Here is a 27,365-nt window from a genome sequence, read left to right as displayed (position 1 = left end):
ACCTTGGGAGAAAGATACTAACACAGGCTGTTTAACATACTTCATCATCTAGACAGAAGTTCTGTCTACTTCTTATAAAATAAGGAAGAGATGATTGTTCACGTCCCCCATCTTCAATACCTAACTCAATGTTACAAATGTGTTTTGAAGCTACATTTCACTGATAGCTAGTCAGTTCTACAAATGTTGTTTAATTTAGAAAAATCATATATCAATAATAGCTAAAAACACTCCCACATGCCATAAATTCCTTAATTTGTTATCTGGGCAGAAGGAAACACATAGACAAAATTAAAGGCAAGATAATCAATATTTTAAAGATAGTTTTCAGAGCAGAAATTAAATTACTGTTAACAATTAGTAAATAGTTAACTCCTGAGGTGATTTAAGGCAGACAGCCTCTCCCAAATACTGAAAAATGTTAATAAATGAGATATTTATCATAGCTCTTCCAAAAAAGTTTATACACAATTTCCACCATGTTAAAATCTTAAGAAAAAAAAAAGAATTTGGTGAAAGCACATAATCTAATCCTAAAATAGTATATTCTAACTGTACTCTTTCTAAAGGCTAAGTTTATTGACTCTAGTAAAACTACCAAAATGACTCAAACTGTGGTTCATAAATAACTTACATGTGAGCTAAGAAACATCATAAGAAACACACACGGTTATGTTCCATAAACAAAGATATGTTTCAACTAGCAATTTGCAATTTGATTATAATCTATAAAAAATGATAATAATGAATGAGCACACTGGTACAACTTTTTTTGCACATAAAGAGTTTAAGTGTTTTAAGGATAGGATAGAGTCACATAATTATAAAAATTACTTACAGAATTAACAAATTGATACTGTCTATATTTACAAATGCAGGGAAGAGTTAACCATCTACATGTTGTGCAAAGTAAAATTAAAATTAAAAATGAATTAAAGCTTGAAAGATGAAGTAATTTACCAATTTTAAAATGCATACAAAAAGACCTCTGAACTATACACGTTCGTTCAAACTGAACCAATGATGGAAAATACAAAAAGTGCAGCATTTCCAAAGAACCAGACATTTCTACCACAATTATTTTCTATTAAAAGAATTTTTCCTGTTCTGTCTTTGGAGAACGTTTTTTTTTTTTTTTTCCCCTACGACAATCATCTTGAGAATGTTTTCAGGCACTACAATTTGTAACAATCAAAAAACAGTCTTCTAATGGGTCCACAGTATTCAAGAGATTAAAGCCCAATGCACTTCGGGGTTCAGCACCACTATTACTGTGACAGGTAACTAAAAACCCCTATAGAGCATTTTAAACTAGAGTTAATGTGACATCAACCACATATGTTATCCTCTGGCTAACTTAGCTGTAATTTAGAGTTTGTCATAGGTTAAGTACCCCCACTAACACCCATATTAAATAAAAAGTGACTTGGAAGAAAATTCTACTAAATATAAAACCGCTAAAGAACATATATATCTTGATTCTATGTCACAGACTGATTAAAACAGATCAAGAAGTTACTATAAAACAATTTTAAAAGTATTTTGTTAGACTGAAAAACATCTACAAGACTCTGCTTTGTTGAAGTTAGATCCTGAAAGCCAGCCTGCATAGTCACATGCCTCCAAATAATGATGGAAACATTTAACTTACTTTATATTTTGGGCAAATGCCAAAAATGAGATAAAATTAAATTTAATTACAAAGTCTGAGCTGTTTGAGACATGAGAAAAGCCCAGAAAACAGAAAAAAAAAAAAAAAAGACAAAACACCACACCAAACTTTAGAGACTCATCCTGCCAAACAATAGCCTATCAATGTATGTGACTGAAGGCTAAAAATGCACAGAACCCATGTTACTATCCTCCCTTTCAAGCCTAGCAAAGAAAGACTGAAAGCCTCACATTTAATACTAAATAAATAAATACTTAAAAAAAATACTACATGTGATCTTTGCCAGCTGCAGTAGGTCCAACCTTCAAGAACAGATTCGAAGAAACCCAAACACAAGACTTAAACTCGAGTTGTGACAAATATTCCAAACCTTATTCCTCCTGTTCGTTCAATACGGCACCAAAAGCAAATAAAGAACAACCTGCATTTCTTCTACCCCTCTACAAATCTGAACAGCTTTTACAATAGAAAAACCAACAAGCCCATTACCTATTCCACCTTTTTCCACTGCTGTTTCCTTCCCTTTCTCCTGTATGAGGTGCTACTACAAAGTTCTGATTTTCAGTCATTTAAGAAAGGGCTTTCAATGAATAAAGAATTTTCAAGAATAAGGAAGTGTGTTTAATCAAGAAGAATGTCTATTATTAAGCACCTGGCACAGATAAGAAGTACAGCACTAGAACCCATCTCCCTTTGCAGTGACCTCTTTTATCCATTTCTGAATTCTTTAAGAAAGATTTGGAGTTTCTGGTAAGAAAAGAAGTATAGAACTTAACAGCTTTCTTGGACCTAACATTCTCAAGTTACACTTCTGGCAATGGTGGCTGTGTTTTTAATGGAAGGTCAATTAAAGAATCCACTGACTAATACAAACTAGAACCTAAGATGTTTTGTCCCTCCTCACTTCCTAACAATAGAGAATTGATCCCCCTCCACTTTAGATAGAAAGCATTTTAGGGACAAAATACTTCTTTACCTCACTCATAAAATCAAGACATTTTTAGAGATGAGAGAGAGCATTTAATCTACCCTCAACATTTTACAAATGAGGACACTGAGGTTGAAAAGTTAAATGATCTACCCAAGGTCACAGAGCAGGCTAATGCTGGAAACAAAGTCAGTTTATCCTGATCCCAATTCCACCACAGTGAGGTAGAAATACCCTGCTCATTTCTTCCAACTAGTCTGGCTCTCTCTAATCTTTGGCACAAAATCCCTAAGTAACATTCTCCTTCAGAAGCATTTCTATCAGAATGTCTTATTACAGGAAGCTCATATCAAACTGGGTTTACAAGTATTGTCTTAGTTGACTTAATGACAATTTAGCCAACTGAGGATAGAACAGGCAGTAGCTTTTCAGACGCCTTTCCCCTGTCTCAACTTCCTAACTTTTCTGTTCATGAGTACTAAGATTTCAACATCATGGCCTTTTCCCTATCCAAGTGGTACCAAAAAAAGCAGGAAAGGGAGGAAAAGGGGAGGAGGAAAGCAACAGAACTGAGAAGTATGAGATACTCAATCAAACAAATGATTTTGTTTCTTAATTCTGTTATTTCATTTTATCCATTTCAGCAACTAAGAAGTTTACATAATACCCTTCCCCTGATATTCTGATACAGACACAGACAAAACAACTTCACATTTCAAAGCAGAAAGCTAGCTTCACAGAGAGCATGCCAGAGAGAACACTAAGAGCAAGGAAAGTGAGGAACCCTCCCTCCCAGGCCACCTCCTATCACTCAGATCTAATTAGTCCTAACCTTCCTTGAAAATGCAGAAGGAGAGGTACCCAAAGTCATAGAACTGGTGAGCTCACTTAAACCAGGAAATGACCTGCAATCCAAATGAGCATAAAATTCTAAGAATGCAGTGGCAACCAGAAATAAGCATGAACAAAGCTGAGGATGAGCTTCCTACGTGGCACTAGTATTAAAGAACCCACCTGCTAATACAGTTTAGACACAAGAGACACAGGTTTGATCTCTGGGTTGGGAAGATCCCCTGGAGGGCATGGCAACCCACTCCAGTATTCTTGCCTGGAAAATCCCATGGATAGAGGACCCTGGTGGGCTACAGTTCATGGGGGTCATACAGAGTTGGACACAACTGAAGAGACTTAGCACACACGCACAACGCCGAGGATATATGCTGACTAGATTTATGACCTATTAAAGCTAACCAGCCTCTCCTGGGCTCTTACTGCAGTCCTTTAAACTCAGCTGTTTGTAAATATTCCTCCTAAAAAAACTCTCCTTCTATGGATTCAGCTACCCAGTATTATGCTACATCATCTCCTCTCTCTTATTATAACCATGCCTCAATTTCCATAACTGGCTCCTCCTTTCTTCTCCTACTCTCTGGGTTTCTAAAGATTTTGTTCCCAGACTATTTTCCCCTGCATTCGTTCCCTTATTGATCTCCTTACTGATAACTCCCAAATACATGCCCCTCATCCTGATCTTTTTTCCTGAGCTCCACATTAACATTCCCTACCACCTTCTAGACCTTTTCCACCTGGACACCCAGTTGGGTACCTCAAACTCAACATGGAAACCAAACTCATCATCTAAACTAAATTCATCTCCCTGCCCCGACCTCCATGGCATTGACATTCTGCTAATCACTGGTAGGTGATCTAGAAACCTCAGCCACAGTTGGCTCGTCCTTCGTTTTTCTTCACATTACATCCAAATCCAATACCAAACTTAACTCAATCACTACCACTCCATTCACTGCTTTTAATTCCTATTGCTGCGACCTTAATTTCACTCTCCTGGTCATGATGACAATAGTTTTCTAACTAGTCAACCCATCTGTCACTCTAATCTGGTGATACCAGGCAGAATGGATTTGTTCCCCTAAAACTGCAACTCTAATTATATCATTTCTCTTCTCCATTTGGTGGGATTTTCACTTGATGGAAAAGAAATACAAATTCCCGAGCCAGGCACATCTTAAAAAGCCAAGCTGAAGTACTTTTTTTGAGTAGCCAAAGCTAATGAAAGTGCTCAAGAAGAAAGCCTAAAGGTTCCAAGTTCCTGTTTCAATAGGACTTCTAAAACCTTAATATGCATACAGATCACCTGGAGGGCTTGTTAAAACATAGATTTGGGGGCAAGTTCCCAGAGATTCTGATTCTGGGTCTAGTGTGAGGAGAATTTGCATTTCTAATAACTGAATGTTGCTACTATTGCCTTGAGCAGCTCTGATATAGATTATACTCCAATTAGCTAAACATGTTTGTAGCAGCCATGCACGTCAATGGTCTTCCTACCCCAGTGCTATTCTGGTCATCTGTTCTCTGTTTCAAGGCCTTCAAAGATGGCACTAGGCCCAGACTGGTTGAAAGCCTTCCCAAGGATTGGTTTAAATGTGAAACATAAAATGATTCTGGCCAGTGAGCCTCAAAGATAGTTTGCCAAAGGACTTTGGATAAAGGCATTCCTCACTGAAAGAACAGAAACCTGAGAAAAATGAGTATGTGTCTACCCCTCACCTTGGGTTTCTTCTGATATTTAATGACTCTGAAGAAAGCTGACCCAAGAAGGAGGCAAACATACTTAAAAGGACAGAAGAAAGAAAAGACTGATGCTGTTTTTGTACTGAATTAAACAACTCTGGAACATCCTACTTCAAGTCTCTCATTTTTTTCTTAAGCCAACTGAGTCAGTATTTTTCTGCTGTATAAAATTAAAACCATCCTAACTATTGTAAGACTGTTCCAAAACACATATCTCAAGTGTCATTCAATGCTTTTAGAGAAGGGTGGGCAGAAATGAGGAGGAAAAAATAGAAATTAAAGGCCCAATTGTGAATTCCAAAATCATAAGAATCATCCCAACAACTGGGAAACCTCTCTGATCTCTCAGCCCCCCAAAGCTTAAACTCTGTGTGACCTGTTAGCGTCTGCTATTGTCAGGGGTGGCACTCCTAGAGTTCTAGGTAGTAAGTAGCTTCTGAACATTCAAAGAGGTCCCCCTTTCTACCCTAACTCTGCTATGTCTGTATCAGACACATATCAAAACCCCCAAACCTAATTCTTTGATGAGATGCCTGTCTGTAGTACTGTAGTGGTTTGAATAGCCAATAATATATCATTTGTCAGTGTTTAGTTTAAATGTAACCTCTTCCTAGAAATCTTTCTAAACTAAGCACAGTTGCCCATCATGTTTTCAGATGGTAGATCCTTGAACTTCCCCTTTATGATATCATATTTTCTAGATTTATTCAATGTATATCTTACCCAGTAACATCCAAGAATATATCATACGTATTTTGTTCACCTCTGTAATCCCAATGTATTCTTAAAACAGAGTTAGAAACATAGATTCTCAAGTAAAGTTTATTAAATCAACGAGTAAGAGTCTATTATGATACAATTATGTCTGGGTATAAAGATGTTAGGGTACAGTCCAGTGGAGGTAGCACCTGGTAAGGTCAAAGAGACAGTGTCAATAGCCATGATTTCCAGCCATGGAGAAGAAGGGCTAAGAAAAGTAGGGACAGTGTCTTGAGTATTTGAAGTCCCTAAGGTTTCTCAAGTAGAAGCTGATTTATCAGGCAGTTTCAGGGATGTGGTCAAAGAAATTTCAAGCTTGTAGGCCTAGACAAAATGATCATTAAAGTTTTTTCAATTCTTTATTATTGTGTATAAATGTCACTGTAATGTTTTCACAAACTTTAGAGATTAAACAAAAGTGAGTGATGTATATATTTTAATTTAGCTTGATTCAGGAAAAATACAGAAAAATAAAGTCCATGTCATTCAATCATAAAGAAAAATCAATTAGTTGATTTTATACAATTTTATGTGATCTTTTAGTATTAAAAGTATTATATTTTATATTTTAATCTATTAGTGTTATTTTATATTATAAACTATGATTATTTACATTTGCAAAGACTTTTAAATGACTCATCCATGTATAGCCTAACACTTGCACAGGTAAAAGCCATGAATGCTATAAATGAGTTTTAACAAAAATTAAAAGGTACCAACCAGGCTTTTCAGAACTGTTCTAGCACCAGATATGCAGAGGTACTTGATTATCAAGACTTTTGTTAATCATGCATTGCTTGCTTAATTTTTTTTTAACTGTTAGAATTTATACATAAACCAGATTTCTCATTAATAATTATGCTTAACCTTGCTCTCATACAAGATGGTAGCTCTTAAAACTAAAAACAAAAACAAAAAACAAACATACAGCAATTAAAAATCAAAAGAAAAACCCAGAAAATATCATTTCTGGAAAACAGAACATTCAGGAGAGATGTGCCAACTAGTTAAATAACATCACTTGGCATCAAGTTTTATGGATAGTAGGGGCCTATCATACCCATTTGTTGAGAGGACAGTAAAGGGACACCGTATAAAACCAACATAAAGGACTAAAAACTGATTTAATAGGCTTGCCCTATAATTTGATATAGGTACATTTATATAAAAAATTTAACCTTGGAAAGGCTTTAAAGTCAGTTCAGTTCAGTTGCTCAGTCATGCCCAACTCTTTGCGACCCCATAAACTATATAGCATACCTACAGGCCATCTTCCATCGCCAGCTTCCGAGTTTACCCAAATTCATGTCCATTTAGTCGGTGATGCCATCCAACCATCTCATCCTCTGTCGTCCCCTTCTCCTCCTGCCCTCAATCTTTCCCAGCATTGGGGTCTTTTCAAATGAGTCAGCTCTTCACATCAGGTTGCTAAAGTATTGGAGTTTCACCTTCAATATCAGTCCTTCCAATGAACACTCAGGACTGATCTTTAGGATGGACTGGTTGGATTTCCTTGCAGTCCAAGGGACTCTCAAGGGTCTTTTCCAATACCACAGTTCAAAAGCATCAATTCTTCAGCACCCAAGCCTTCTTTATAGTCCAACTCTCACATCCATACGTGACTACTGGAAAAACCATAGCCTTAACTAGATGGACCTTTGTTGACAAAGTAATGTTTGTCTGCTTTCTAATATTCTGTCCAGGTTGGTCATAACTTTCCTTCCAGGGAGTAAGTGTCTTTTAATTTCATGGCTGCAATCACCATTTGAGTGATTTTGGAGCCCCCCAAAATAAAGTCTGTCACTGTTTCCACATCTATTTGCCATGAAGTGACAGGATCGGATGCCATGATCTTAGTTTTTTCTGAATGTTGAGCTTTAAGCCAACTTTTTCACTCTCCTCTTTCACTTTCATCAAGAGGCTCTTTAGTTCCTCTTCACTTTCTGCTATAAGGGTGGTGTCATCTGCATATCTGAGGTTATTGATATTTCTCCCAGCAATCTTGATTCCAGCTTGTGCTTCTTCCAGCCCAGCGTTTCTCATGATGTACTCTGCATAGAAGTTAAATAAGCAGGGTGAAAATATATAGCCTTGACGTACTCCTTTTCCTATTTGGAACCAATCTGTTGTTTCATGTCCAGTTCTAACTGTTGCTTCCTGACCTGCATACAGATTTCTCAAGAGGCAGGTCAGGTGGTCTGGTACTCCCATCTCTTTCAGAATTTTCCACAGTTGATTGTGATCCACACAGTCAAAGGCTTTGGCATAGTCAATCAAGCAGAAATAGATGTTTTTCTGGAACTCTCTTGCTTATTCCATGATCCAGCGGATGTTGGCAATTTGATCTCTGGTTCCTCTGCCTTTTCTAAAACCAGCTTGAACATCTGGAGCTTCATGGTTCATGTATTGCTGAAGCCTGGCTTGGAGAATTGTGAGCATTACTTTACTAGTGTGTGAGATGAGTACAATTGTGCGCTAGTTTGAGCATTCTCTGGCATTGCCTTCCTTAAGGATTGGAATGAAAACTGACCTTTTCCAATCCTGTGGCCACTAAAGAGTTTTCCAAATTTGCTGACATATTGAGTGCAGCACTTTCACAGCATCACCTTTTAAGACTTGAAATAACTGGATGAGTCTAATTCCACTGAAAGTGAAACAGGGCCCTAGAGATGCTGATGTGCCAAAGGACACAGTGACAGTGACAAGCAGGAATCCCAACCCTGCTGCCTGGTGCCCTGCTTCTCCTTCCTGAAGGAAGTTCTCCCCTTTCTCTGTTACAGTGCATTTGTTTACGTGGCTTGCCACCTCCAGGTTGTATGCCACCAAATCTGAAGGAAAACTGACAAAAATTCAAATATCTCTATTAAGTGAGGTTACTGCATAAGGTGAAAAATGAAAAACTACACATCAGAATAAACATTCTCTTGTGCTCTTCACTTTTCCTTCTATATTGTTTATTTTCTGGGCAATGAAAAATTGAAGAAAGCTTTTATGTACTCTATAAATATTTTATTACCAGGACTAAGCATTTTACCATTGGCATAAATGAACCCGCAAATGAACCCACAGTGCAGAACTGTGTTACTCTGTTTTCCTGCACTCTTTGGAAGTTTTAAAATTCTAGGTAGGGTTGTAACATAAATGAAAATCACATCAGCCTTTGCCAGGGCAACAACCAGAGAGAAACACAAACTTCAATTACCTTTGTGGCCAAAGAGCAAGTAGAACCATTGTTAAACAGTGTCCCCTAGAATAGCATTTTTTACAATTTGAAGACTAACAATTAAACAGTAGACTGAGCATAATGAATTTGTACATGAATATAACCGATAGTGGTTTTTTTTTTTTTTTTTAAAGATACAAGTTAAAAAATCACAGAGAAACATGGGACTCTTGATTTATACAGAAAAACTAACAAGCATCTAGCAAGGTTTGGAAAACAAAACATTTTGTTGTTTATATAAGTAACTAAGATGACAATAGTCAATTTCTCCGTGGCTCTCAAAAACAATCCTTAGTTGTCAAAATGGTTTTGGGGGCACAGTCAATTTCATTTGGCAGTGACTGAGAAAAACAATGGGACTGTTGGCAGAGGCAGAATTTGAGTTCTAGACAATTACTGCTCAACAAACTAAAGGAGATGCCTGCATCACCAGTCAAGAGAACTGGGAAACAGATTTCAAATGGAGCATTATCCCCCCTTTCACACATAAACCCAACTAAAAAACACATAAAGTTTAATTTTCTTTCAATAGTTTAGCAACCCAACTTGCAAAGAATTTAGTAAGCTATTAATAGAAAGATGCATGGCTGGTGGTAGAATTTTAGAGATCTAAGACATATGGTTTCAATTAATAGTCACTGTGCCTGGGATAAGCCATCAAATTACCCAAGACCAAGACGTCCAAAATTCCAAATACCATTGCACCAAGTTCAAAACATGATAGTTCAGAAATGAAACTGTAGGCTGTGACAAAAGGACACAGTCTAGAAAGCTAAGCTTCTACAGAGATCCCAAGCAATCAAAAGGGTAGAAAGTGAATTACATTTCCACATTCATTAAATCCCAAACTTTCAGAGGATCTCTCTGACAATTTTATTCTAATATCACTGGGATTTTCCCCACTAGCATAAATTCTGGATATGAGGATGAATCATGTTACACAAGGTTAATACAGTCAACTCTTAATTATTCATATTTACAGGTAATCCAGAGTTAAACTTTCAAATACTTGTTTATACTAACTTTTCAGAAATGGAGAGATCCGATGGGAACTCCTAATACCTGCACTTCCACAAAAAGTACCAAATTCAACTTGGTGGAAGCTGCAAAATTACAGTATATTATTCTTTGACTCAGAATATTTTTATTACAAGCCCAACTAATGTTCCTCAAACAAAAAAGTATCTTTTAAGCAAAGTCATTACAATTCACAAGTTACTGGAATTTTCTATGAAGAAAAATAAATACAGAGAGAATGGGAAGTGAGTATGAACTGTGAATGTGAACTATTAGTATATTACAAGAAAAATGTGACATAATATTACAAAATTAATAGTTTGTAACTGGGCCACCAGGGAAGCCCAAGAATACTGGAGTGGGAAGCCTATCCCTTCTCCAAGGGATCTTCCAGCCCTAGGAAATCAAACCAGGGTATCCTACATTGCAGGCAGTTTCTTTAGCAACTGAGCTACCAGGGAAGCCTCAGTATTACAAAATTAACATTGTAATTTCCTTTTATTTTTCAGTTTACCTTCAGAATATTAAAATGGCACTTCCAAGAAGTATACCAGTTAATATTTCTTATTTCTCTAATGTTCAATTTCTTTTCTTTATGAGTGCTCAGCTCAGTCGTGTCTGACTCTTGCCACCCTATGGACTGTAGCCCTCCAGGCTCGGTCTGTGGAATCTTCAAGGCAGGAATACTTGAGTGGGTCACCATTTCCCCCTCCAGGGTATCTTCCTGACCCATGAATCAAACTTGTGTCTCCTGAATTGGCAGGTGGATCCTTTACCACTGAGCCACGTGGTAGACTCTCACAAATGAAAATCATCCATTTTACTGGAAGAAAGACCCAGTTATCAAAATCACCCATTTTACTGGAACAAAGATGATCTGACCAAGATCCACATTAGAAAACAAAGAGTGTTCATCAGTACAACTCTTTGAATTTCTTTTAATTTTTCATGTATAACTGTGTCTATGAATTTAACTAAATCCTTCTCTTTCTCAAGCAACATAATGAATGCTAAGCTACATCTTTAAAAAATGAGAAGTGTGCCTTAATCATTGCTTTGCCACCTCTAGTCTTGCCTCAAATCCATGCCACAACCTCCCTGGGCTGAAAACATCCTAGTCATCTAAACAGTCAGCTACAGGCTAAATTTGGTCTCAGGATTTGAGAAGAACCAGGCTTAGGCCTGACCTCTACAACCAAGCCCCAGAATGCTTCTCACCCTGATGTTCATCTGAGACCCCTCCTGTTATAATTAGTTCAACTAATCTTCCCTGGCTAGCTGCCATTGACCAAACAAGAATCACCAAACTAAAGACACGAAAAGAGAATTCCAACAAATGGAAAAGTTGACAGGCCTCAAATATTTTTTAGGTGACACAGAGGCACTCAAATGGCTTTTCCTGAAATAGAAGGAAGGACTTCAACTTAAGAATATTAAGGGACATTTTTATATAATTCAAATAGATTAAGTTTTTTTTCTTTTTCTTTTAAGTTCCTCTAGGGACTTTCCTGGTGGCCCAGTGGTTAAGGCTCTGCGCTTCCATTTCAGGAGCATGGGTTTGACCCCTGCTTGGGGAACTATGACCTGCATGAGGAGCAGCCAAAAAAAAATTTTTTTTTAATTAAAAGAAAAAAAGAAAGAGATGTTTCAAAATTCCTCTAAATTACAGCATAAGTAAATAACACAGCCTTAGTTGGCTAGATGACAATAGACCCAGCACCATTTATAAGTTTCAAATCATGTATGGAGATTGCCCCGTAGCTCTCAGATCCTTTGGGAAGCCAAATTCCAAACACACCCATTGACACACCTGGCAAAAGTCCTAGCTGCTGATGAACCAGCAGGTCACAGGAAGAGGTGTCACCTCCAACTATGACAAGTAGTAGATACATTTATTTAGTACTCAATCAAATAGTAGTCACATTTATTTAGAATAATTGAGGACCCTGCAACAACCCTTGGGATGGAGAAACCTAGCAAATGGAGATGAAATTTTACATGCAGACAGAAGGTGACATGAGGGCAGAATAAGCCAGAGAACCAATAAACAATCCTCCTATGAGAAGGAATCTTAAGTGCCTGAGGAACACAGACTTGAGAGATGCCCAAAGTAAGTTAAATCTTCTTCTGGCTGAGTATTACATATACTGAGAATTCTCCTATGTACTGATGTTAAATATTTTTATTAGTTAAACATTTCTACCTAATAACTTACAGTCAAAGTGCTTAAGAATGGAGATACTTAGCATTCTAATAATGTACAGGGCCTAGATTTGAGACAAGAGATTCAAGCCAAGTGTAGCAACCAGATTTCAGGACATTTAAATATACATGCACACAACACACAGGTATAATACCCAGATCTGTGCCCATCACAAGGGATACAAGAGAAATCCCAATTTAGCATATTAGAAGAGCTCAAAATTTTGTTGTTGACTGGACTGAAACAAAAACTGTCACCAATTATGTATTCACATCATTGTTCAAGCTTTCCCTTCCAACTCCATACTTTAAAAATATATGTATCACCAAGTTGCTGGAGGCCTGAACACCAAAACTGGAATAGGAAAATAAAGAACTGTCATAGGTGACTTGTTCTTCTTCTGTTGGTGAAATGTGGTTATATTTATGGTGGCAATGCTATCCAAAAAGCCATCATCATTTTAAGAAAGGAAAGGAAAGTTTACTGCCCATCAAACTGCACTCACATAATTCGTCTCATTTCAGCTTCTCAAAAACCCTATGGCATAAGTGTTAATACCCAATGTTTATATAAGTATTAATAGAAATGAAGATTCAGAAAAGTTATGTGCCTATGATCACCTATCAGCAACAGGATTCAAACCTAGGTCCATCCCTTTTACCTTTCTCAGCAATTATGTTACAGGTGTTATTAATAAACTACAACCAAATGTGGGCTAAACTACTAAAAAAGTACAAGAAAAGTGCTGTGTTTCTCATCTGTCATCTGTGACAGGTTCTTTCAGAGCATCCACCACTTCAAGACACTGTATTTCCCCCAGGGATATAATATTATCTTTGCCCACAGGGCACTAACAGTCCAGTTGGAGAAAGGAGCCATTGTTCCTGATAAGTTTTTAGCTTAGGAGGCAACAAAAGGTACTAGAATGAACAAGTGTTAAGACACATTTATATACGAATTTAAGATACTTAAATTTCATCACCTGTAAATATACTACCTCTCAGGGTTCTCGTGAAACTTACATAAGAAAACATATGAAAACAGCTTCAGTTCAGTTCAGTCGCTCAGTTGTGTCCGACTCTTTGCGACCCTATGAATTGCAGGCCTCCCTTAGGGGCCTAATATTTGTCCATTCCTTTCCTTATGAAGTGGTACAAACTAAGTATCAATGCACAGAAATATCAATAAGTACAACAGCAAAGACCAATTTAATCTACTACCAAAAAATTCAAAAACAAAAATCCCAACCCTTTTACTTAAAAAACTGATATGTGGAGACAATGGATTTATGTGCCAATAAAGTTTATCACTTATCACAGCAACAGAGTTAATACACAGAGAATTTACACTTGAAGTACAAATTTAAACAATGATAAACACGAGCAAAATCATGTTAAAATTTTTTTTCAGAGGGGAGAGGTGTGTCATCTTTTTGTGCAAAATTGTCAAATTTAAAAATGAAAACTACCATTTAGAGCAAAATTGGATGGCAAGTAAATGCAGTGTTGGATTGAATCATGGGAAGTCTGTCTGTGGTTCAGTGACGTAACTGGTGATAATTTCTTAGTTTTGATGTATGTGAGACTTTTTTTACAAATCTAAAGGTATCCCAAGATAAAAAAGTTTATTAAAGAAGAAAAAGTGGATGACAAGAGAAAGGAATAACAACATACCCAGGTACTGCCACTTAATATCTCCTGAAAGCAGTTAGTTAGCCATTAACAGCAAAAGACTTGACACCAGTCAATGCGCAGCACCCCTTCTGTAAGCTGCTCTAAACCGTAACAACAAGGAACATCTGGAGTTTAATAATATTCTCAATCCTTAAAAAGAAATGACTTATCCACTTTTCCCTAGCATATTATTTCAATACTGGCTTTCTGGTAATTAAATGTTATCATTAAAAAAACAAGCAAACTTCTGACAGTTACCTCTACTTTCTATTCTTGACTAAGACATTTATTCAGTCTGAACATAAAGAAGCATCCTTCATCACATATAAAGCATAATATGAATTTAGAAGTTTAATGACAAGAGACATTTCTGAGCTTAGTGCTAAAGGCAGATAAGAATCTCATCTGTTTTCAAAATAATGCAGGCAGTCAAAGTCCCTTATTTTATTATATAAAACTCAAGAGTTAATAAAGTGATATAAAACCTACTATGACATTTTTATTCCCAGGGCCAAATGATGGCCATTATTGACACAATTTTTTTAAAGGACATCTGCATTTATTCAGAGCCACATTAAGTGGTTGTGAACTTTACTAGCTGTTTTTTCAGCAAGATGGCTGAAGCTTTCACACTCTTGGGTCCTCAAAAAAAGGGTTTCCTTGCATACAGAGAAGACTAGTCCCATGCTACACACTGATGTCAGAGGTTTAAGGTAGCACCAATTTCAAAGTGTACACACACATATACACACACATAACATTACTGCTTAATTCAGCTGAGATGCATTCTTTAAACCTTTTCCAAACACACATGTAGAATTAGAGAGCAATTTGCTAATTTCAAAGAAACCGTAATAATCTTTACAGATTTCAAAGGAGGGAAAAAACAAACAAACAAACAGCAATGCAGCAAAGTCATTTCTTCTGCTGAAATGACCTCCAACTTCTACGAGCTACTCCCTGTTTCGCAATAAATGAATCTGAGACTCAGACCACGTACACACAAACGGAGAAGCTGAGAACACTAAAGCTTCTCCAACCGTCCTGGCTAAACCCACCTGCCTTTTCTCAACCCTCTCAGTTCCCCTTCCAGTCCGCACCCAGAGTTACCTCGACTTCGACCACGAAAAGAGAACAGGGATCAATCGGCACCCAAAATCCTGTTTTATCATCATTCACAGCCACTATCCCGGGAAGCCAGGGTGCTACTAACCTGATTTCAGGGAGGCAGAACTAAATGCAGCAGAGTACAAGGGTATAAATGATACGTTATCTGAAACGCCAACCCAGCAGCTCAAGACAGCTCAAATGTCAATTTAAAGAAAAGGGTTTCGCAAATAGTATCTCAAATGAACATTTCCACTTCCAAACCACCCACCAACCTCTCCACTGCCGGTCCCCAAGTTCGGTACTGCTAGAGCAACCCGGGAGATAAGAAGCGTGTCTTACCTTGTACAAATCTCGACATTTTAGGGATTTATTAAAATACTCTGGCTTACAAATATATTTAAATGTCTAGAGGAGTCAACGCTATAGAGGTCTTTCTTCCACTCCTGCTTTAACAAATGACGAATTCTTTCTTCTCTTCCTATGTTTGGCCACTTAGAGTATTTACTCAAAAAACTAAAACTGCCTCCAAAAAAAAAAAAAACCTTAACCCCCTTCCCCACTTTCAAAAGACAGAAACTTGGTGCGACTGAGTCTGCTTGGAACTCCAGCCTACACTGCACCCCTGACACAAATGAGGGCCAGCTGGAGGCTCCCGGAAAAGGTAAAATCACACGAACTTAAATTTCATCAATGAAAGAGGCGGATCTAGAGCGGCTTCACCGCCTCCCCCCTCCGGGTCCCCACGCCCTCGGGGGCTGGACAGCCGCAGGCACAGGCGGGCCGCACCCCTACATCCCCTCCCCTTGCTGCCTTCCGGCCTCAGGACGGTCCCCGGGGAAACTCAGGCCAACAGCGGTCCCCGCCCCAGCAGGGATCGGGAGGAGGGGGAGGCCTGCCAAGGGGGGCGATGCAGTCCTTTTCTACCCGCTCAGAAACATCCCGGGACTTGGAGGCGCTAAGAATTCGGCGTGCCGTCTGGAGGCGGGCCGGGGCCTCCAGACGCCAGCCTCCCAGCTGCGAGCGGCCGCGGCTTTTTCCCGGGAGGGGCCGAAAGCTACAGAGCCCCTCCCCCGCAGCGGACACTAGGGGGCCACCCGCGAGGGGAGAACCCGTGTGCCGCCCCGAATCCGAGGGACAGGAGTCAGCCCCAACCCTCACACATGCCAGTTTCTCTTGGCCAAACCCCAAATTCGGCCTCCGGGGCCAAAGTGCAGGTTAAGTAAACGGGCTCTACAAGCCTCAGAAAGGGCAGCACACTCGCCCTTTGAGTGGTGGGAAGCCCGCCCCGGCCCCTCCCCAAACCGCCACCGAGACCCACCTTCCTCCTCTTCCTTTAGCAGCTGGGAAACTGGGGGCGTTTGTGGCGCCCCTGGAAGAAGACTTGCAGGCTGAGAGAATGTCACCTCTGAGGCACCGTTCTCTCTCCCTCTCTCCCCTCACAAATGCACACCTCGAGCCCCTCGCTAGTTGTCACAGCCCAGCTGCTGACCCCCTCCGTCCACCTAGCTGCGGGATTCCGACAGCCAAAGCCCCCACTTTCTCCTAAACACCTCCCATCCCCCTCCATTTGGAGCAGCCCCTTCAATGCGGAAATGTCCCCACCTCGCAGACAGACAGGAGCAGCCTCCAGTCAGGAGCCGAGGCGGGTTCAGGGCCTGGCCAATGAGACGCACGGAGGTGGCAGGGGGTAGGGCGTCTGCGGCCTGAGGCAGCCCCTCGGAGCCGAAGCTGGGATGGGAGCTGCGCGTTCTGCGGTTGTAAAAGGAGTGTTTCACCAGTACAACTCCCAGCCTTCCACAGATACTTTAGCAAGAGAGAGAACCTGAAGCACGATTGGTTATTTTCGTACTGCTTAAAAATGTTTCCGCTTACCAGAGATTGAAGATAGTTGTGTACCCGGCGGATAGAGCCAGATTGCCCTCCGCCCCCCGCCCCCAAAAGCGACTACCCTGAGAGCCAGGCCCTTCTCACTAAACACAAACTCTTCTCACACAGCTGGTGTCGGGAGGGTGAAAATGTCGGGAGGGTTAAGGAATAAGCAGTTGGATGTGTGGTACTTACTAACAGGAGGAGAAATGTAGGGCATCGAAGAAAAGGCCATGTGAAGGCTCTCACACCAGAACTACCACCCCGGTTCCAGTTCCTTCAGAGATTTTCGCTGTGCTAGACGGTTTCCTTTTCTGATAAATGGGGAAATGGCTTAGGTTACCCATCATGAGATGCTTACCGTTTAGTAGACTCTTGAAGTCCTCAAGGAAAGTGGATTTTAAAAGCTAGAACGTTGGCAGTGACTCGGGGACTGCAAGAGGGCCCGCCCAACGCCGCTAAATCACACCTGGTATTGCCAAGCCTATATGACCCAGTGCGCCGGCCATTGGGTGTATCTCAGACTTTACAAGTCATGACTCAACCCGGCTGCACTGGGACAAGTGAATTGTCAGCGCTATCTTAAGGTGCCTTCTATAAATCAAGTCATTCTAGAAGAGTTTGAGGCATTGGAAAACACTAATCAACCAAGGTAAGCGAGAGTTTTTAAGTGACTCATTCTGTAAACAAACTAATCTTTTTAGTGCTGCATATTCCTATGGGAATGTTACTGAAGTAACATAGAAAAGGCCAGTGATTCATTTGTCATAGTGGAGAACGATAACCTTTCATATAATATTTTTTCTGTGAAATCCAAAAAGATCACACCCCAAAACCTCTCAGCTATAAAAGTAGTTTCCCCAAATAAAACCAAAGAAGTGTGTAGAATCCAAATGTCTACACTTTAATAAAAGCCTTTCTGTACAGTAGAGGAATTTTTCCGGCACTAGGTAAGCAGTATTTATCCATCAGCGTCAACACCAAAATAAAATACTACCAAAAAATTTGAGCCCCATAGCGTTGCTTAGCTGCTGCTGCTGCTGCTAAGTCGCTTCAGCCATGTCCGACTCGGCGCGACCCCATAGATGGAAGCCCGCCAGGCTCCCGCATCCCTGGGATTCTCCAGGCAAGAACACTGGAGTGGGTTGCCATTTCCCTTTCCAATGCGTGAAAGTGAAAAGTGAAAGGGAAGTCGCTCAGTCGTGTCTGATTCTTAGCAACCCCATGGACTGCAGGCCACCAGGCTCCGCGACCCATGGGATTTTCCAGGCAAGAGCACTGGAGTGGGGTGCCATTGCCTTCTCCATTGCTTAGCTGAAAGGTAATAAAGTTGAAGAGTGGTGAAGAGTCTTTAATTATGGAGGTTTTATTGTAAGAAGGATGATCAGTTATTTTCTACCTACCAAAAGATTAAGGGAGAGGAAGTGAGTTTTAATTGCAGCAAGAGTTTTTGGTAAAATCTAAGAATGACATCTTGGTTTATGAGTGATTATATATTAAGATATAGTATCAAAGGATGTTGTACACTTGCTGCCTCAAGAAATCTCTAAAAAGAAACTGCCTGTCTTCAGTGGTTAAATCATATCAATTCAGAGGCTGGCTCTTAGAGAAGTAAAACTCTAGAAGCTGTATTCCCAAATATTATTTCAAATTAGTTCACTTCACTTCAGTCGCTCAGTCGTGTCCGACTCTTGCCAACCCCATGGACGGCAGCACGCATCCTTCCCTGTCCGTTACCACCCAGAGTTTACTCAAACTCATGTTCATTGAGTCGGTGATGCCATCCAACCCCTCATGCTCTGTCATCCCCTTCTCCTCCTGCCTTCAGTCTTTACCAGCATCAGGGTCTTCTCAAATGAGTCAGTTCTTCACATCAGGTGGCCAAAGTATTAGTTTCAGCTTCAGCATCAGTCCTTCCAATGAACACCCAGGGCTGATCTCCTTTAGGATGGACTGGTTGGATCTCCTTGCAGTCCAAGGGACTCTCAAGGGTCTTCTCCAACACCACAGTTCAAAAGCATCAATTCTTCTGTGCTCAGCTTCTTTATAGTCCAACTCTCACATCTATACATGACTACTGGAAAAACCATAGCCTTGACTAGTCGGACCTTTGTTGGCAAAGTAATGTCTCTGCTTTTTAATATGCTGTCTAGATTGTTCTAACTTTTCTTCCAAGGAGCAAGCATCTTTTAATTTTATGGCCACAGTCACCATCTGCAGTGATTTTGGAGCCCCTCAAAATAAAGTCAGCCACTGTTTCTGCTGTTTCCCCATCTATTTGCCATGAAGTGATGGGACCAGATGCCATGATCTTAGTTTTCTGAGTGTTGAGCTAAGCCAACTTTTTCACTCTCCTCTTTCACTTTCATCAAGAGGCTCTTTAGTTCTTCACTTTCTGCCATAAGCGTGGTGTCATCTGTATATCTGAGGTTATTGATATTTCTTCCAGCTGTCTTGATTCCAGCTTGTTCTTCATTCAGCTCAGTGTTTATCATGATGTACTCTGTATATGAGTTAAATAAGCAGGATGACAATATACAGCCTTGATGTTCTCCTTTGCCGATTTGAAACCAGTCTGTTGTTCCATGTCCAGTTCTAACTGTTGCTTCCTGACCTGCATACAGATTTCTCAAGAGGCAGGTTAGGTGGTCTGGTATTCCCATCTCTCAGAATTTTCCACAGTTTATTGTGATCCACACAGTCAAAGGCTTTGGCATAGTCAATAAAGCAGAAATAGATGTTTTTCTGAAACTCTGTTGCTTTTTCAGTGATCCAAAGGATGTTGGGAATCTGATCTCTGGTTCCTCTGCCTTTTCTAAAATCAGCTTGAACATCTGGAAGTTCACGGTTCACATATTGTTGAAGCCTGACTTGGAGAATTTTGAGCATTACTTTACTAGCATGTGAGATGAGTGCAGTTGTGCAGTAGTTTGAGTATTCTTTGGCATTGCCTTTCTTTGGGATTGGAATGAAAACTGACGTTTTCCAGTCCTGTGGCCACTGCTGAGTTCCAAATTTACTGGCATCTTGAGTGCAGCACTTTCACAGCATCATCTTTTAGGATTTGAAATAGCTCAACTGGAATTCCATAGTGCCCTATAAAATGGAATTTCTGTATACTGTGCTTTGAGTTTAAATTCTGAACCCCCAAACATTTTGTAAAAGAGCCTCTTACTCCCTCAGAACCTCTAGAAACAATCTTACTTGGCAGACCAGATGGGATTAAGGGGAAAATATCATGGCCATGGAGAAGTTTCAAGTCTTCTTAGAAGGCTATTGTCTATTTCTGAAATATGTTTACATATTTTAATGACTGAAAGGTCATTTCGTGTGTGTATGCGTGGTCTTTTTTTTTCATAATACACTACTGTGGAATTTTCGTCTAGGGTCCATGACACTGATAATCTGTAAAATTAGATATTTGTAATGTAAATGGATAGATTTACAGATGAAAGTTTTAAAGAAATTTAGGTGTATGTGTGGGGAGCGGGGGCAGAATCTAAAGGAAGAAGTAAATGGTGACCTGGGAAGGAGTGTGTGTACGTACAGGGATGAGTTGAAATGAAATTAACTGTAAACTAAAAAGAATGCTGGAAGCCGATTTTTCACTGGTACTGTATACTACCATCCAAGGATGATATAAGTTCTGCTTATAATTTTCTCATTCTTTCTTCTACTTCAGAGTAGAAACTTGAAAAAATTCAGTTTAATTAACCCAATTCTATGTCTGGGATATATAACAACCTTGTGTATCTTTTTCTTTAGACAGGAACATTCTATCAACACAAGGAAATAATGGCTGCTGCCTTATTTCTAAGCATCCCTTTTTTGGTGCCTATTTAGATTTAATGCTTGACATAATATCTGGTGCATAGCAAGGACTCAATAAATTTATTCTTTGTGACCAGTCTAGTGCCAATAAATCTTTTCAACTTGCAGTGTTGTATCCTAGTCTCTGCCCTTTGAGAGCTGTAAATAAGATTACATTTTAAACTTAAATTTAGAGGTAAAGAATTTTTAAGTTTCAGTTATTTCCACCAAGAATGTGAACTTGGGCCAACGTAAAAGAGTAATAGCAGGAAATGCACCATCCTGATGACTTGACAGTAAGCTTTCCTAACTACCCACCATAAGCATTATCTAATATGGGGTGGTTTAGAAATTGCTAAAGTATGAAATTAGTGTACAGATCAGCAATGTGTGTGGTCTTTTAATTCTTTCCCTGTCTATCTTGACCCCGTTCCCCACACACAAGAAAATAAAGCAGTGCAGTTTTGGAGAACATGTCAAAGACATAAAAATTTCTATGTCATGCCCAAAGTTTAGCCAAGAGACCAAGCAACAATTACACACTAAACTATTGCCCATGCTCAACACTGGCACCCATTTATACTCATCTAAATCCTAGGCCACCCACTGAAAGAAGAAAAAGGGGACTACTATTTAGTCAGAAGTTGCCAGTTATTGACTAGACATAACAGTAGGGCATTTTACTTGAGTCAAAAAGTGACCAAACAGGGTTAACTGGAAAATGATATCAAGTAATATCTGTGAAACAGACTAGAGGAAATGAATGATGTTTCCAAATACTTGAGGAAGAGAAAGGCTTCATTCTTTCCTGTTGCCAACACCCTGTTGTTAATGAGTCAGGAAGTTTTCTGAAACAAGTTGTAAGTTTCGATTATAACATATCCTTCCATTTATTCATAGTATGATTTTTAAAATTACATTTGAAGGTTATATAACTTTATATCACAACAATATTGCTTTATATCACAGCAATTATTTCAAATAAGATATTTTTAAAAAGAGTTTTTCACATTATCTCAAGAGTTGGTAAACCAATCTTCTGAGTAGTCTTAATAGTCACCAGGTTTGCAAAAATGCAGTTTAACCACAACATGCATTATCTTGTTCATGCTTATGGATAATTTCCTTCCCGGTTCTCCTTTGAAAGTTGCATAGAAGTCAGGTTTTTTCTATGTTGTCTCCTGTTACTCTTATTCTACATGTTGTCCAGAGGAGAATGTTGGTGACAAATGGTGATGCCCATAAATTGTTAAATCTCACTTCTATGCCAAACTGCATATAACCCCTTGATTATAGAGGCAGAATGAACAGGCCCAGGAATAACTGTAAAGAATAGTCTGTATTCACTCAGAGTTTCTAATAAACATAGATTGTTATATAGTCATAATTCAGAAATATGAAAAAACTCATTAAGGAATAATACATCTCTTGCTGCTAAGTCGCTTCAGTCGTGTCCGACTCTGTGCGACCCCATAGACGGAAGCCCACCAGGCTCCCCCATCCCTGGGATTCTTCAGGCAAGAACACTGGAGTGGGTTGCCATTTCTCTTACTAAACTTATAAAATAAACCTTATACTTCTTTACTAAGGTGATGTATACATAGGTGATAAAATTACTTATTGACTTTGAAATCCTCAAAAAGAACTGATAAATAGAAAAGTATTCAGTTTAATCCTGTTTTTCTTCCTCTTTTAAACATAGTAAAGATTCCCCACTGGGCATTCCATCAAACATCTTTTGATAGCTTTCCAAACATCTCTGCCTCTGGTCTAGCTTATTAAATTTCCTGCCAGTGCCACCACTGGGAAGGAAAGGATAAAGAATTTCTGTTCCCAACTTAGGCTCAGGGAATTTATTTTAAGCATTTACATTCACCACCCTAACTAAATATTAAAGAAAAGACCCTCAGGACTGTTCTTTGGATGAAGCTTAAATAACTAGGTAACTGTGCCATTAAAATGGGTAATATAATTAGCAAACAAAAACTGTTTTTTTCCCTTCTTAGAATGAAAAGGAGTAGGACTGTCATATTAGAGAAAAGACCATAGGAAAAAATGTGGTATATGTTAAGTTCTGATATCATTTTTGATTGAACTTTTTAAAAACTTTTCAATAATAATGCACATCTTAAAAAAAAAAAAACTAATGAGTACCAAAATGCCTATAAGGAATAGCAGTTCTCTCCTGCTCTGCCTTTATTCCAATCCTGTTACCCAAGACGACCATTATTCTTCTGACAGTTTACCTCGGTTATACCTGATCATTATTTTTAAGTGCTTATTTTGCTACTTCTTTGGTTTCTGGATTTTTGTTATTGTACCTTTTGACTTCTTGTTATAGTAGATATGGACTTTGCTCACATATCCCTTGGACATTCTTTCCTCCATTGTTTTGGTCTCCTAAACTTTGCAGAACTATATTTCCCAACCTTTCCTCATCGTAAGACAGAGAATATGGTATCCTATGGTAACCTGAAGGGAATTTGTAGATATCTATACTGGACTTGCTGAAAAATTAACTGCTTTTAAAATATATATAAAATAATGAAAATAAAAATAAATGTAAAGTAATATGAAAAATATTAACTGTTAAATTTGTAAAAAAAACCTGAGATAGTGAAGGACAGGGAAGCCTGGCATTCTGCAGTCCATGAGGTTGCAAAGAATCGGACACAGCTGAGCAACTGAACTGAGATGAAATCTTCAAATTTTTGAATGAGAAATTTGAACTTCTGTGCCTGAACATATTATTTTAAAATCAAGTTTTATGCCTGAAATAGCTCTACATAGGTTCTGATAAAGACTTTCAACTGTTAATCTCTTCTGATTCTTGAGAGTCACTGTAGTAGGCTAGAAAATGCCTCCCAATGATATCTAGTTCTTAATCCCCGGGACCTATGAGTATTATCTTGTATGGTAACAGGGACTTCAAAAATGGAACTAATAAAAGGATTTTCATGTGGAGAGATTATTCTGGTTTATTTGGGTAGGTCCTAAATGTAATCACAAGTGTCCTTAATAAATGTATACAGAGGGAGATTTGAAGACAGAGAAGAAAAAACCATGTGATGATGGAAGCAGAGGGAGAAAAGATGATGTGATTCAAAGCCATGAGCTAAAGAATGAAGATGGCCACCATAAGCTGGAAAAGGCAAAGAAATGTTTGTCCCTTAGAGCCTCCAAAGGTTGCGTGGCCCCTCTTAAATCTTAATTTCAGCCCAGAGAAATCCATTTCGACTTCCATAACTGTAAGGGAATAAATACATGTTGTTATAAACCACTTGGACTGTGGTAATTTGTTTCAGCAACCATAGGAAACTGATGCAGTCACCATTCATGAGGAACATTGCACAAATACATGGTAAAAAAAAAAAATTTAAACCTTTTCTTTTGCAACCGTTCAAAAATGTATAATGATTGATATTCTATTCAAAGAATCTGACAGCTTTTTTTATCTATGAACACAGTATTATGATAAGGCAAATGGATTTTTGAATCCAACTGAAGTGTTTTCTAGCAAGTATTTTAAAATAATGTTGAGGCTTTAGCTTGTAAAACACACGTGCATTGTTGGATCAATCAGGCTGAAACTAGTTTGGATGACATTAAGAGGGCACATCAGCTGCAAACAATCAGAAGAGTCTGATGTCTGTGAAGTCAGAGTTTCAGAGCCATCAGAGTTGCACCATCCTGGAGCTCCATGCTGGTGACAATGTGCTGAGTACAGCCAAGGATGTATTCTACCACCTGGACATACTTCAGCAGCCAACTGCTGAGCGTACTGCTATTCACCTTGGATAAGAGGCCTAGTGGAACTACTAGACATTTCTTATCACCCGTTCCACCTCTGATTTCTTTGGGCCATCTTCTGATAAAGCCTGTGAGCAGCTGGAGGCAGCCATTCCAGGGGGTCGCAACTGCCTGTCCCAGGCCTGAAAGGCTTAATATCATGCTTCACAGCTATAAGCCATTCAAAACATAAAATTAGGAAATTCTGGTTTGTATTACTCCTCCTACAACTGCTGTGTAGTATGCCAAGAAAATAAGAATTTGGAGCAGAGAGCAGTGCTAGGAGATAGAGGCTATTCTCAGTTATCAGTGACTTTCAAAAAGAATGTTACAGAGAAAACATTAGAGGTTGACAAACCTACTGAAGGTTTGGCTTTGCATGGACAAATTAAAAACTAAGATTATTCAAATAATAGAAATAAATTTATTGAAGAACTACTGTCTGAATTTGGAGCATCACAGACAGATTTAGAGATTTAAGTTGTTTGATATGTAAGCTTTTTTAACACAAATCAGCATGGGATAGAGACCAGATAAAGGCACAAATGGAGTAACAGGATAATGAAAGAAAAAAGGATCTAACTAGACCATAACTTTCCTCAAGTCATGTTAGCTTGAGGGCTTTTACCAGTTTCCTAGTGAAAAGGAATAAAACAATAATAATTATTTGAAATTTTCATGTATATGTGTATGTATGTTGGTATACATGCATATTTCATATATTTGTTTATAATTTATATACTTTCTTATTCCAAAAAGAATTTGAGGCCAAGACACATATATTCTTAAGTTCATTGCTTAGTAAACTGCAATGAATATAATTCATTCTGTAGTGGAAATTCAGTTTCATCATTCTCATCTAATCTTTCTTGTTATCTATAGATAGCCATGTTAAAGAAGTCCTTTAGGCATTATTTTTTAAATGGCTTTTTCTCATTAGACTGAACCCAAATGATAACAGTCCAGATTCTAGGGTTCACAGAGATTTAGGAAGTAAGTGAACTTCATTATTGTATATTAGGTATACTAGATTAGATGTGTTATACATTAGAATTGACCCTTGAATAACGTGGTGGTGGCAGGGGAAGAGGCGTTGACTCTACCTATACAGTGGAAAATCCAACTACTGCTGTTTCTGTCTCAAAAACAAAGCGACTGATAAATGATTCACCCAAGGGTAGGAAGCTACAACAATTTAATTAGAATCAAGACTGAAACTCTATTTCTTAGGATTCCACCTATTGTGATCTCTAATTGAGCACAAACTCTCCCCCACACTTAAAGATCTATAAAATGAAAATTGAGGTACTATGTTGAGAAAAATCTGTGTATAAGTGGACCTTTCCAATTCAAACTCCTGTTCAAGGATCAACTGTACATGATCAGTCTCTAAAGCTGTAAACACTGAAGCCCCTTTAGAAGTATCCCTACAAAATATGTACTATTATCCAAGGGTTCCCTGGTGGCTCAGATGGTAAAGTGTCTGTCTACAATGTGGGAGACCCAGGTTCAATCCCTGGGTTGGGAAGATCCCCTGGAGAAGGAAATGGCAATCCACTCCGGTACTATTGCCTGGAAAATCCCATGGACAGAGGAGCCTGGTAGGCTACAGTCCATGGGGTCCCAAAGAGTTGGACATGACTGAGCGACTTCACTTCACTTCATCCAAGGGTTAGTTTGTTTTAATTTATTGGTATTTTTTTCTGTTTCAGGGTCTATAACAGTATTGATTTCTAGGGAGGCAGAAGAGTGTATTGGAAAAAGCAGACTTTAGAAAATAGCCTGTTTTTTATTTTTCGTCTGCCACTTAGAACTCGAAAACCCTGGATAAATTACTTGGTTAACTTTATTAGCCTTAGTTTCCTCACTGAAAGATGAAAATAACAACTAATATCCTGTCTTGCCTCCTACAGATATCATAAAGATCATCTTGGTCAGTGTTGGCAGGATAATTATTTCAACTCATGGTTTCCTGTATTGTTTGACATAAATTAATGTCGTATGTGTTATTCCTTGACTGTTCAGTTCAGTTCAGTCACTCAGTCGTGTCCAACTCTTTATGACTCCATGGACTGCAGCACTCCAGGCTACCCTGTCCATCTCAACTCCCAGAGCTTGCTCAAACTTATGTCCATCAAATCTGTGATGCCATCCAACCATCTCATCCTCTGTCGTCCTGTTCTCCTGCCTTCAGTCTTTCCCAGCATCAGGATCTTTTCCATTGAATCAGTTCTTGACTGAAATTACTTGTTAAATATTTGTTTTTCCCTCCACAGACTGTAAGCTCCTTGAGAACAAGGACCATATCTATCTTGTATCCCCAGAGCATATCACAGTCTTTGGCACATAATAGGCACTCAAAAGAAACTTGTTGAATAAGTTATCAAATGAGATATTTATGAATGAATTTTAAAAGCTATGGAGTGCTATACAGCTCTACATTAGAGTTTTCCCATAATTTCTTTAGGAAACATATTTGGGATGGCAAATAATTGACTTATAATTTTACTTCTGGAATTCTAAAGGAGGCATTTCAAAACAAGTTTGTTGTAATAGAATATTTGCAAAGATGGTCATAATTCTTCCTACCTGTGTGCTTTGCTCCTTTGCAACATCACTTCACCACTCCTGTCATTAAGAGGTAGAATCTTTCCTCCTTACCTTGAGTCTGGTGGTCTAATGACTTTCTTTGATCAACAGAATGAGGCCAAAGTGATGTTGTG

The 27,365-nt window shown here is 38.8% G+C and overlaps 1 protein-coding gene across 6 annotated transcripts in view; it reads right to left on the bottom strand.

The window, feature by feature from the left end:
• Positions 1 to 17,616, bottom strand: part of UGP2 (UDP-glucose pyrophosphorylase 2) — a 60,314-nt gene extending 42,698 nt beyond the window's left edge. The window contains exon 1 of one of the 6 annotated variants that reach the window (XM_040224035.1): positions 17,405 to 17,616. Coding sequence is in view for 1 of the 6 variants with exons in the window: in XM_040224031.1 (XP_040079965.1) it covers positions 15,517 to 15,535 (19 nt within the window). In the remaining 5 variants the exon portion in view is untranslated. Of the gene's footprint in view, positions 1 to 15,177; positions 16,021 to 16,495; positions 16,941 to 17,404 lie in introns of those variants that run through there. The other 5 variants (XM_040224037.1, XM_040224032.1, XM_040224031.1 and 2 more) reach the window with 5 other exon arrangements.
• Between the last annotated feature and the right edge of the window lie 9,749 nt (positions 17,617 to 27,365).

The sequence above is a fragment of the Oryx dammah genome, unplaced genomic scaffold, assembly GCF_014754425.2.
Source record: "Oryx dammah isolate SB20612 unplaced genomic scaffold, SCBI_Odam_1.1 HiC_scaffold_25, whole genome shotgun sequence".
NCBI lineage: Eukaryota > Metazoa > Chordata > Mammalia > Artiodactyla > Bovidae > Oryx > Oryx dammah.
Note: the sequence above shows the minus strand (reverse complement) of the source record. Positions and strands in the feature narration are given on the sequence as shown.